At 44.5% G+C, this 13,276-nt stretch overlaps 1 protein-coding gene across 1 annotated transcript; it reads right to left on the minus strand.

Moving 5' to 3' along the window:
- Positions 1 to 990: 990 nt before the first annotated feature.
- On the minus strand, positions 991 to 11,156 carry dld (deltaD). The gene is made up of 11 exons (XM_072267170.1): positions 11,097 to 11,156; positions 10,691 to 10,984; positions 10,057 to 10,117; positions 9,659 to 9,916; positions 8,843 to 8,903; positions 6,702 to 6,832; positions 6,428 to 6,597; positions 5,594 to 5,810; positions 2,210 to 2,999; positions 1,962 to 2,076; positions 991 to 1,492 (listed from the first exon to the last, which is right to left on the minus strand). Exons 1-11 carry the CDS (start codon positions 11,148 to 11,150, stop codon positions 1,487 to 1,489), a joined length of 2,157 nt encoding a protein of 718 aa, XP_072123271.1. The 5' UTR covers positions 11,151 to 11,156; the 3' UTR covers positions 991 to 1,486.
- Positions 11,157 to 13,276: the final 2,120 nt, after the last annotated feature.

The raw sequence follows: 13,276 nt of genomic DNA on the forward strand, positions 1-13,276 counted from the left end.
TTATCTACTGTAGTTAATAAACTGGCCACTGAGTGATGTTCATAGTCTTCTGCTGCTGTAGCCCATCCACTTCAAAGTTTGACGTGTTGTGCATTCAGAGATGCTCTTCTGCACACCACTGTTGTAACTCATGGTTATTTGGATTAATATCGCCTTCCTGTCAGCTTTAACCAGTCTGGCCAATCTCCTTTGAACTCTCTCATTGACAAATTGCTTCCCCTACAGAACTGCCGCCCACTGAATGTTTGTTTTTTTGCACCATTCTCTGTAAAACTCTAGAGACTATTGGACATGAAACCCCAGATGATCAGCAGTTTCTGAGATATTTAAAGCACTCTGCCTGGCACCAACAATCATTCCATGGTCAAAGTCACTTGGATCACATTTCTACCCCATTCTGATGTTTGGTCTGAGCCGCTGAACCTCTTGACCATGTCTGCATGTTTTTTATGCATTGACTTGCTGCCACATGATTGGCTGATTAGATATTTGCATTTATGAGTAGGGGTACTGGTGTACCTAATAAAGTGGCCACTGAGTGTACAACTCCTGTAAGAAATCAATCAAATCGTGTTACTGAATGATATAGAAGTTTAGGGACTTGCAATTGTTCTAATTTGAAAAAATGTAACCGCCTTCATTTAAATCATCAGCAAAAATATGTGTAAAAGTTACTTGCACAAAGGTGTAGGACAAAACTGACATGGGCAGAAAGAACGGAGGAACTGATATTTATCCCTATGACAAAATAGGTTTGAAGCTAAAATCAGAGCATGAAGCACTTAGTGTATTGCACCAACAATAGACAAAATAGAACCAGAGAAGACCACCAGAAAATTATAATCCATTTCATTTATTTAGAAAAAATATTTATAAAACACTTTTCTTCAGTAACAAAAAACAATACAAACAAGTCCAATAATCTTTTGCACCTGTTTCTATAAATACGAATATGTACAAAATATAGACATATAGAACTGAAGTGCCTTTTCCTTTTACATATATAGCAGAATTTTAAATTATGTGAAATGAACTTCAAGAACCTTCAAATGCACAAGCAAGTTTTTAAAAAATATTTCGGTGCTTGAAAGAATACTTGTGTTCTCTTTTCCTCCTCCTCTCCTCGACCATTAAATAGTTCACGTCCAAGGAAAGGCGTCGGAGGCAGCATTTGTGTCTGCAGTGTGAGAGCATTTTCTCAAATTTCTCCTGAATTTACACTCAAAGGCAGTGCTGGCTTTCTGTTCAGACATTGTAGAGAATACAGGAAGCAACTGTCAGTCCATAGTGCAACGGATTTTTATTTCTTTATAAAAATGCCATTTAAAGACAGTGCAAGTGGAGAGTACAGACTCCTGGCTTGCTGTCTGTCCTTTGAGTCTTCCTGCCAGTTTCAGCAGAGAAACCGGTTCAATCTAAGCAGCAGTTTACTGGAGAAAATCTCTTCTTGGCAAGGCAACGATACTTCAATTATTGTCCTTCCATTTCACACCTGCGGAGAAAGCAAATACATTTACTGTCAGTTGCTGGTCTCTTTTTAAACTTTTATTTACAGATACAGTGTAGAACAGACATTTTGCCCTATGAACTGCTCCACCCAGCAACCCACCTATGTGACATTAGCCTAATCACAGGACAACAGAACAATGGCCAATTAAACTCGTAACGGGCAAGTCTTTGGACTGTGGGAAGAAACCAAAGGGCCTAGAGAAAACCCACGCAGTTCATGGGGGGAACATATAAACTCCTTACAGATGGCGCTGGAATTGAACTCTGAATGGCCCGAGCTGTAATAGCAACACGCTAACTGATGTAATATCTCGATGCCCAGAACCTTTGCCGCCATAAAGGAGGATTACGTTGAGTGGCATACAGAGAACTGGTTCTATTACACATGCATTAAGTTTATGCCATCGTACATTTTGTGTGTGAATTAAGGAATGGAGAAGAAAAATACTGACCTCAGTTGCAATGATACACTCGTCCTTCTCTTCTGATATGACGTATATCGACTGGTACTTGGTATCTTTTGAAGCAGAGTATGCCGACACTGGCTGCTTCCTTTCTGATGGTTCGCTGGTGGTTTGAGACAAAAGCAAGGGTTAGGTTGCTAGGTAATTGACTGTGTTTCCCAGCAATTCACTGGATATCCCAGATAATAGCCACATTCACAGCAACTAATAAAAAGTAAACGGATTTTCTTATTTACCCATTGTGTTGTGGAGTACTTTTCTGTTCTGCATCTAAAATACTGGCATCCCCCTGCTCATTTTCATCTTTAAGGAAGTCTTCATTTCTCAACTCGTGCACCAGATTATAATCCACTGAAGGGAATTTGACCCGGTAACCATTTCTCTCCATCGAACTTTCACTTTGCAAATCTACTTTCTTGTTGGTGTTTTTGATCTGTGTGGAAGCAATGATGCTGATGGAAATGTCCTTCTCACGATGGCAGTCATTCAGGTTGTTCATTGTCTCTATCTCACTCTTGGAGATGGCGGGCCGCTGTTGGCCCTTCTGAATCTTTACCCGCATGCAGACAACAATCGCAGCACATCCCAGGAGCAGCATCAGGACCAGAATAATCCCAGCACCCACGGCAACCCACGGGAACTGGCCCTTGTTCTCCGCATCCGTGTATTTATCCTTAATGTCGATGATGAGAGTTTGATCCCGGGGCTGCTCCGGCAATAGGAACTGACAGTTAAGACCACCATAGCCATGGGCGCACTGGCAGATATAATGATCATTTCTTTCATGGCAGGTTGCCCCATTGTGACAAGGGTTGTTGATGCATTGACTGAGAGCGATGCTGCAGTTCTTCCCACTAAATCCAGACAGACAAGTGCAGGTGTAGTCATTAATTCTATCCTGACATGTTCCGCCGTTAAGACAGGGCCTGCTTGCACAGTTGTCCGCATCAATATTACAGTTTCTGCCCATGAAGCCAGCGCGACACTTGCATATGTAGGAATCCCCAATATCGACACACTCAGCATCTATAAAGGAAATAAAAGAGATCATCTATTATATGATGATTCAAGTTTTACGTGAAAGCCAGAATTTATATATCAAGGATTTAACACATGAAACTTCCCTCAAGGTTGGAATTGGTTTATTACTGTCACACATATCAAGACACAGTGAAACACTTGCCTTGCATACTGTTCAGACAGATCAAATTGTCGAGGTAGTACAAGGTAAAACAATAACAATGCAAATTAACGTGTAACAGCTACAGAGGAACTACAGGCAGGTAAACAAGAAGGCACAAGATCATAACAATCGCACTAAATCAAGAACCTTTCAACCTCTGTTTTAAATATACACAATGCCTTGGCCTCCACAGCCATCCGTAGCAATGAATTCCACAGATTCACCACCATCTGGCTAAAGAAATTCCTCCTCATCCCTCTCCTAAAGGAATGTCCTTCTATCTGAGACTGAGGCTGAGGCTGTGCCTTCTGGTCCTAGACTTTCCCCCTGTTGGAAACATCCTCTGCATGCCCACTAAATCTAAGCCTTTCAATATTCAGTAGGATTCAGTGAGATCCCCCCTCATTCTTCTAAGCTCCAGTGAGTACAGGCCCAGAGACATCAAACACGCCTCATACATTAACTCTTTCATTCCTGGGATCATTCTTAGGCACCTCCTCTGGACCTTTTCCAATGCCAGCACATCTTTTCTTAGTTAAGGGGCTCAGAATTTCTCACAATACTCCAAGTGTGGTCTGACCAAAACCTTATAAAGCCTCAGCATCATATTCTGGTCTTAGAAACATAGAAAACCTACAGCACAATACAGGCCCTTCGGCCCACAATGCTGTGCTGAACATGTACTTACTTTAGAATTCGTTCCTTTTGAAATGAATGCTAACATTGCATTTGCCTTCCTCACCACCGACTCAAGCTGCAAGTTAGCCTGCACAAGTCCCTTTGCACCTCAGGTTTTTGAATTTTCTCCCCATTAAGAAAGTAGCCCATGCCTTTATTCTTCTGCCAAAGTTCATGACCATACACTTCCTGACACATTTGCCACTTGTATTCCATTTGCCACTTCTCTTTGCCCATTCCTCCAACCTTCTGCAGACTTTCTGCTTCCTCAGCACCACCTGCCCTTCCGCATATCTTTGTATCATTTGCAAACTTGGCCATAAAGCCATCCAGTCCATCATCCAAATCATGGACATATAACTTGAAAAGAAGCGGTCCTCTTACCAACCCATGTGGAACAGCACTAAGACACCAGAAGCCACCCAGAACAGGCACCCTTTATTCTGACTCTTTGCTTCCTGTCAATCATCCAATCTTCTATCCATATTAGTATCTTTCCTGTAATATCTTGTTAAGCAGCCTCATGTGTGGCACCTTGTCAAAGGCCTTCTGAAAATCCAAGTAAACAACATTCCCATTGACTCTACTTTTGTCTATCCTACCTGTTACTTCCTCAAAAAATTCCAGCAGGTTTCTCAGGCAAAATTTCCCCTTAAGGAAGCCGTTCTGACTTTGCTTATTTTATCATGTGTCTCCAAGTACCGCAAAGCCTCATCCTTAATAATGGACTCCAACACCTTCCCAACCACTGAAAGTCAGGCTCACAGGCCTCTCAATTTCCTTTCTTCTGCTTCTTTCCCTGAAAAGACCATTACTAATGCTTACATAATTTCTTCAGCTACCTCTTTGTGGGTAGGTGAGGTGGGGTCTTTGATTATACTAGCTGCCTTACTGAGGCAGCAATAAGTATAGACAGAGTCAATAGAGGGACAGCTGGTTTCTGTGATGTGCTAAGCAGTGGCCAGTCCTCTGCGTTTATTTGCTGTCACGTGCATACCGATCTGTGATGCATTCAGACAGAATGCTCTATATGGTGCAGTGGCAAACATCGGTAAGGATTGATGAGGAAGAAGAGGAATTGCTGAGCTTTCTTGGCTGTGGCATCTACATGGTTGGACCAGAACAGACTATCAGTGAGGTCTGAACCTCAACACCATTGATGTAGATAGGAGCATGCACCCTACCTTTCTGAAGTCAATGAGAGTTCTTTTGTTTTGCTGATGTTTGGGGGGAAATGTTGTCTGACACCATGTCACTACACTCTCTTATCACCTTCCCGCACTCTGACTCATTGTTATTTGAGATGTGACCCACTACTATGGTATCTTCTACAAACTTATAGCTGGAGCTGGAGCAGATTCTAGCGACAGACTCAACCATGAAGCAGGAATGTGTGGTTAAGCAACTTTTGATGCCGAGTCACAAGAGGTAGTATTAGGAGCGGCTGACCAAAGGACGTTCAAAAGAGACAGGACTTCAGGAGACCCTTAGAAGGAAAGACAGGTTGTGAGTTTGAGAGGAATTCAGGAACGTGGGTGAGTGGAGGGGGACATGGGTGAGTTGGAGGGATGTGGGAGAGTGGGCGGGTAATGTGGGAAAGTGGGGGGGTAATGTGGGTGTGGGGGTAATGTGGGAGAGTGGGGTGATGTGAGTGAGTGAGGGGGGCAGATGAAGCAAGAAGTTACAAGGTGATAGGTGGATGAAGTAACATAAGCACGACCATTACACCTGAAATCTGCACATTTCCATTCCTGCTTACCATTGGTGCATGGACTGGAACTGCAGAGGTCAATTTTCTTTTCACAGTTGAAGCCAGAGTAACTAGCCGGACAGTGACAGCTGTAGCCACCAGTGGACTTGTCCGAGCATCTCCCTCCATTAAAGCAGGGCCTGTCCTCACACTTCATGGCACTCAGTTCACAGTTTTTCCCATGGAAGCCAGGAGGACACGTACAGGAATACAGATTCTCCAGATCCTAGAGTGAGATTTTCATGCAATGGTTACTTAGACACAAGGTGGAGTGAGTCATAGGTCTCTTTTATCAATATATAACATATATTTACTCCAAAAAAACACATACATTATCAGAAGTTCACAAAACCTTTTACAATTTCAAACTAAAATATGATTACTATTATCTCAAGCCCCTGCTGGGCCCCACAGTTCTCCTACTGTGCCCATGGAGGGTGCATGCTCCTTCCCCAAGCCATCGAGCACTACAGCACAGAATCAGGCCCTTCAGCCCATCTCATCCATTCCAAGCAATTATTCTGCCTGGTCTCATCAACACCCAGCTGGGTCATGACCCTCCAGACCCCTCCTCTCCATGTACTTATCAAAACTTCTCTTATTGCACCCATATCCTCTGCTTCTGTCCGCAGCAGGTTCCGCGCTCCCACCATTCTCTGAGTGAAGAAGATCCCCCCCCTTAAACATTTCACCTTTCACAATTAACCCACGACCTCTAGTTCTAGTCTCACCACCTCAGCTGGAAAAGTCTGCTTGCATTTCCTCAATCTATACCCTTGCTAAGAGCTTCATTACACTTGACTAAAGGCAGTTATTCTGTTTTAAAGGGTAATTCTCACTTACTGTGCAGCTTCCTCCATTTTTGCAGGGATTGACATCGCACTCATTGATTTCGGTTTCGCAGTTGGACCCGGTGAAACCAGGGCGGCAAGAACAAGTGTAGCTTCCTTGACCGGTGTTAGTGCACGTGGCTCCATTCTTGCATGGCTTGTGGTGAGTACAGTAATTCAGGTCTGGCATGAGAAATGGTCAATCACAGAAGAAATTAAAACAAAGACTAAATCAAACACCAAACCAAAGAGTTGGACTTTCAGTGAAAATGGGAAAACATCTTTACCTTGGTTGCAAAACAGACCACCCCACCCTTCCTGACAGTTACATTGCCAAGGCTGTTGACACGTTCCATGTAGGCAACCAGGATAATGAATGCACTCGTCACAGTATCGTCCTTGCCAGCCCACCCGGCATCTAGAAATACACAACAAACAATGCTTGGAAACATATTTCATGCAAAAGGAAGTCTTAATTCTCCTCTTAAGGTTTATCTGAACAAACCTTTGTAAGAAAGTTAATCATTCCCCTCTTGAAATTGTTACTTGATGAAAGCAGAAGGCTCAGAACTGAGCAACTTTCAGCCCAGAATGGAGGATGCTGTCAGCAGTTCACAGCCCAGGAGGGGTGACAGGTTATTTACTCATTTATGTAACATGGACATCAGAGGGAAGGCTAACATTTACTTGGTATCCCTTGCTGCCATTAAGAAGGGGACAGTAGTTTTGCTAATTCTGGGACCACAATGCTGCCTCCTCATTGTTAGGACAATAACTCTGTGATGATTAACTACTGTTAAAAGGACACACTGATTAAGACCTAGGATTTTAAAATATATAGTTATGCAACTACAGTAAATATATAATTATGGAACTGTATATTAGGTATACAGAATTATGAGGGGAATGTATAAACAGGGTAAAACCAAGCACAGAGATTGGGTGAGTCAAAAATTAGAGGTCATGTGTTAAGGGTGAAAGGTGAAATGTTTAAGGGGAACCTGAGGGTGAACTTCACTCGGAGAGTGGTGAGATTGTGATCAAGTTGCCAGTGGGAGCAGTAGGTGCAGATTTGATTTCAACATTTAAGAGAAGTTTTGGCAGGTACGTGGATGGGAGGGGCGTGGAAGTGATGGAATAGGTGCAGTGGATGGGACTAGGCAGCTTAGCAGACTGGGTCAGCCTGTTTCTGTGCTGTCGTGTTCTAGAGGTGTGCAACTCTGCTGCTTAGAAAACTCAATTTGAAAGTGAAGAACTAAAAACACACAAAGGCAACAATCAAATTGTTGTTCATCATGCCAATTCACAATGTGCAAGATTCAAGTTCAGTAGGTTTGCAGTATTGGTTTATGAAACCTTGGGACTTCGCACCAGTTCATATACCACCATGACAGCTGTGGAATTTTAATTCACTGAATAAACTGTTTAAAAAGAACTGGTCTTAGCAATGGTGACCATGTCATAAAAAAGCCACTTGGTTCACCCTCCAAGAAGAAAACAGCTTTTCTTACCCACCTATGATTCTAGCAAGTTTTTGAAAGATAGCTGAAACCTTCCCAAGGCAATCAACTGACGTCCATATCCTGAAAAATGGCTTAAAATGCCAATTTACGAGAGATTTAAGATTGATTGAATTTCTATGGGCCAGTATGGTTGACGTGAGAGCTTTAAAATACAATAAATGATTTTGTGAAAAATGTCACTCTCTACAGAATGGTCAGTCACTGTTCCCTCTGAGCTGCTCGGGAGGCCGTGCAGTAACTGAAATGCTCTCTCGCACATTGCCTTTGTTTCCACACAGCTGCGACTGGACGCAGCTAAAAAAGGTTTACGAACGTGTAAGATTTTCTTCCTTGTACTCTATTTCATTATACCCTTCAATTCATAAATAAAAACCGAAAGTATGTGATTTTTCAATTTTCATTCTGAATGTTCATAGTATGCATATTATCAAAGAAAGTTTTCAAAACCCTGTAAAAATTTCCTGCTGAGCAATGGTGGTGAAAAAAGAAGGAACGTCCGTACTGCTGTGTTCCCATGAAAACTTGCCCAGGTTGACTGAGTGTTTCGTTCCGCAGTCTCTCCGCACGCCACATTGGCCAATAGAGGGCGCAGTGAGCAGCTGTTCGGTGACAGAACACTGAGTGCTGTAATGAGTCTCCCTGCACTCATTTAACTCGGTAATAATAGTAAATTTACTTCCCAGTAGGGTAGTATAAATTCGAGTTAACAGTAAATGTTTTCCTTTTGTTACATGATCCCCAAAGACTTGCAGTTTCCCAGGCTTCCAAGATGTACCTAACAGCCACCAGGAGATGAACCTCTTTGAACTCTGAAAGATGCCTTCTATTCCCACGCACCTTCCGATACAGATCATTTACCGCCTCTTTTATCTACCGATCATCCGACAGCAGCTCTCATTACTCACTTGCATTCCCCCGGTTTGTCGCAGTATCCGTGTTGCTCGTCGCATCCAGGAAGGCAGATAGCTGAGGGAAGAAAGAAAAGTTGCAACTTTTAATTCTACCTATCAAACCCTAAAACAAAAGATGAGGAGACAGAATAGTACGATGATTGAAGATCACTCACTACTGTAAAACATCCATACAAAGCGAACTCACAAAACGTTTTATATTTAACTTTTATTATCCGCCCTTCTCTCTTTTCTGTAACACCCTCAACTTCATTGCCGTTCAGCAGTTTACAGCCCCCCAACTCCACCCGTGTGTGTGTGTGTGAGTGTGTGTGTGTGTGTGTGCAGATAAGAGTGGACAGCTGGTTTGCAGGCTGGCTGCAGCAAGACAGCTGCCTCATTGTTCGCTACCTCTCAGCCCCACAGCGCAGCTGCCCTCGTGGACTTGTGTGCTCTCGATAACAATGCACGCCACCGCCAGCCAGCCTGCCGGCCGGCCGCCCACCCTCCCATCCGCGCCCCGGCCCAAAGCCCGCCCGCTCGATTGTCACCGCACGAGCTGAGATGGCCCAATGAGCGTGAACTGGGGGCCCCCGGAGTTGCTGCTCTTTGCATTGGCTAGAGCCTAAAGTTCGCTGCAGTCTGTAAATATAATCTTTGTTCGATATGTAAAGAAGCGCCTTCTTGTTTACGAAATCCATCTTAAAAATTGTTTAAAGTAAATAATGAAAATGGTTTAACCTGAAGAGCAAACTTAAAGACGGGGTTGAGTCCCGTTGATTGAGCAGTGTAAGGTCGCGGCGTGTACAGTAATGAGAAGTGTGCACTCACATTCAGTACAGTATGGCCCCTTCCAGCCCGGGTTGCACATTTTTTCACCTTTCTCGCCACAGCTGAAGTGGCCAAAGGCATCATCTCGGGGGCGGCAGAATACGGAGCAGCCCTCTCCGTAGTAGTGTTCGTCGCAGACGAAGCGGTAGGAGTACTTGAGTTCGGTTCTGCTGCTGATATGTACGTCCTGGGACCACTCGTCGCCCACGGTGAGGTGTCGTTGGGTAGCCAGGCGGCTGATGAGCCGATCTGGATTATCTGCAGCCACGTAGCGTGGGGAAACACGCATTGTTAGATATGACAAAACATCTCACGAGAGGCTTTAATAAAACGGGTGTGTGTTGGGAGGGGGGGGTTAAATTCGAGATTACGGGAAGTCGGGAGAGGGAGGAAGTTACCTGTACTAAGGTCATCGGTGGGGTCTGCGTGCAGGGCTTCAATGATCAAAGAGAAAGTCCCCTGTTTAAAACAAGATAAAGCCATGTGAACCTGCAAAATTAGTCTCGATAAAAGGGAATCATATCAAAGCTGTTCTTCACTCTCGTAAAGATACAGGCACACATACATACATACACACACACACACACACACACACACACACACACACACACACACAAACACAAGACACACACACCACACACAAACACAAACTCAGACACACACACACACACACAATCTCTGCAGTTTTTGCATTTCAAACATTAGGAGCGGATCTCTAATCTCTAATCAGAAGTGTGTTTATAATCCAGGCGCAGGTTACTGGCAGAGACGGCAATTGTTATCCATCTTTACGGTTAATTTCACCACCTTCACACATAGGATTGTAAAATGAAGCCGTTAGGAATCTCACGCTGGGATGAAAATTGCCAGTTAGGGTCTGTGACGTTTCTCACATCATTAACTCTTTTTACTCTAGTTCAAACGCGTGTTCCTTCTTCACAGCCTGACTCTCTCAATCCACCGTCACCTCAGCCTTCCCCCACTGTTCTCTCTCACACACACACTCCCTCCCTCCTCAACAATGCAACTTACCGGCCAGGTGAACGCGAACGGGAATCGAATGGGGTTGCTGAACACTTCGGCGTCCGGGATGGAGAACGAGTTCGAGCCGAGCACAGGGGTGAGGGCGCTGCCGTAGGTGCACGGGGGCTCCGGGGAGATGTTCGTCTGGTAATGTTTCAGACACACGCGGAAGAAGGTCTTACACTCGCAGGGTAGCCCGTAGTTGGAAGCAGAGCCTCCTTTACAACAATTTACGTTGCCATTCAGGCCCTTGCGATTATTGAATTCTTGTAATTTCAACTCAAACACCCCCGAGGGAGAAGCCTGTGGAGAGTAGAAAAGGTGGGATGTAAAAGGGACGAGGAAGAGCCACGAACGGACGTGAGCGATTTAGGTGTAGGTAGAAAGGGGATAAATCGCGAGCAGCCAAGCTTACCTGATGAAGCGTGGCAAAAACTATGATAAGGAGACAGAGGCTGCGACGGGCCATGGCTGGGCACGATCTCACTTGGCCTTTACGGAAGGGGGAGCCCGCACTAAGGCTTGCCGCTCCCAGCTCCACTGAGAATGCTTCTGTTTTTCCTCTCTCAAATCCTCTGCCTGCTGCAATTCTCCACAGAACCGCCCTTGCGCCGATGACTGACAGCTCCTCTCAATGAGACTCCGTGACCGGAGAGCAGCGGTCGGAAGATCGATGCGCACACACTGACGGAGGTCCTTTGCACAGAGCTGTCACCTTTCTTTTCTCTCTCTCTCTCTGCCTCTGTCTCTGTCTCTCTGTATCTGTCTGCCCTCTCTCTCTCTCTCTCTCTCTCTCTCTCTGTCTCTCCTGCTGCCTCTTTAATTTTACCCCAGATATTCGGGGTTTAATTCCAGAGGGGAACACCCTATGCAACGAGATGGTTTCCAGGAAATTTATAAACAGCCTTAGTTCTCTCAATTATTCCAGTTGAATTTTTAACTAGTTGATTTTAAATGGAGAAGGCAGAGCGAGAACTAATGTTCTCGGAGAAGGTCGGATCCAGGAGGTTATCCCTTTTGTTGTCCTCTCACTTTTTTTTACTTTGATCCTCTGCCTCTCTCTCTCTCTCTCTCTCTCTCTCTCTCTCTATGTCTCGTATACAAACGCCTTCCCTAATTCACTCCCACTCGGATCCGCAACCCTCGAAGACTGATGAACCAAGCGCCCTGCCCTCTCTTTATATACAACAGCGGAACTGCATTCCTAATGACACACAGATTGTTCGACCAACTCTCCCCCCACCCCCTCCCAATCTGGCGAGCTGTTACAAAAGGGGCCGGTCTTGCCCTCCTCAATGGATCGCCAAATGGTCACTGAGCTGGGCAATTCTCCCAGCATACACAAAAACTCATTTAAATTCCAACGAATACATATATGCCGTATATAAACAGTCGTGCAAGTTTCTCTGAATTGTAACAATTTATTAAGTTAACAGAAAAGCGGACTGGGGGCCATGTTGTGAAAATATGCTCCCCTTCCCCACTTTTCGCTCCAATTTCACTTTACGCAAGGAATTTGAGGGGCGGGGAGGATTGTAGCGACGGAAACTTTGAGATTTCTGATGAAAGTTAGAGCATTTATGGATTTTGACTCCGTGTGTGTGTGTGTGTGTGTGTTTCTGCAAAGCTGTGTCGGGGGGGGGGGATTGGTGGGTGTGTGTCGTTCGCGTGGCTGTCATTACGACAGTTGTTATTGTTGAGCTCAAGGCGACTCATTGTGCTCTCAGCTGTATGTTAATGGAAGCAAGCACCTGCTCCCTACAATAGAGCAGCTCCCCTCGGCGCACGCTGCCTCCCCTCTGGTCCTGCATTGAATCCGGCCAACAAACAAACACATCACAACAACTGACCGGCCCTCTAGGTACAAAAGTGCATTACCTGGCTAAAAGTTCACTAAACCTAGCTCACACACAACAGTTTTTTTTAACCTATCGTAGCTCAAATCCACAGGCAAAAGTTTCTTTATGTTAGTAGACTTTGTTCTGCACTATCGGCTAAGATCTATGAACAGCTGTGGAAGCGGCTTTCACAGAAAAGAATTTACCGGTCAAGTTTGTTGTAAACAGTTTGCTATATTTACCTTTCACTCCTGGGGGCATTTATCGTGCTCCTCGCGATATGTGAAAGGGAGGGGGCGAGGGAGAAATACCCATGGAGAGTTCACATGAAGTGCCTTTTATTGTTATATTTTTAAAAGGCACCGTTGTGCTGCACGGTTTCCTGCTGCATTAATGACTCATCTGACCGGATTACTTTTACATCAGGCGTGCAATGACTTGGAGAAACTCAATTTATCTCGAGCCAATCGCAGAAACATTGACTTTGGAAAGAGAATGCTGATGCGGCGGCTGTAATGTTAACTCTTATAAAAGGAAGCAACAAGTGATTGAAAAGACTTTCTTTGCCACTCTAAACAATGTCTTCCAAAGAGATTTTTTTTAAAAAATACACAGACGCCAGATAATGGCTTGCAAGTTAATGTATTGCAAAAACGTAACGCATTGCAATTTTATTAATATTCAAGTGTAAATAGGTTCCACGCGCAAGGGTTTAACACGACAAAAAAAATGTGCCTTTCTCAACCGCCCAGCATGC

This window comes from Mobula birostris, chromosome 8, assembly GCF_030028105.1.
Source record: "Mobula birostris isolate sMobBir1 chromosome 8, sMobBir1.hap1, whole genome shotgun sequence".
In the NCBI taxonomy this organism is placed as follows: Eukaryota; Metazoa; Chordata; class Chondrichthyes; order Myliobatiformes; family Myliobatidae; genus Mobula; species Mobula birostris.

What these genes read in the sequence shown, in the direction of transcription:
- dld (XM_072267170.1), bottom strand. Translation starts at nt 11,150, where the DNA reads ATGGCCCGTCGCAGCCTCTGTCTCCTTATCATAGTTTTTGCCACGCTT. An exon ending in CGTTCGCGTTCACCTGGCCG is followed by an intron (nt 10,118 to 10,690) that starts GTAAGTTGCATT and finishes TGTTTTAAACAG; the next exon opens with GGGACTTTCTCTTTGATCAT. An exon ending in AGTACTCCACAACACAATGG is followed by an intron (nt 2,077 to 2,209) that starts GTAAATAAGAAA and finishes TCAAACCACCAG; the next exon opens with CGAACCATCAGAAAGGAAGC.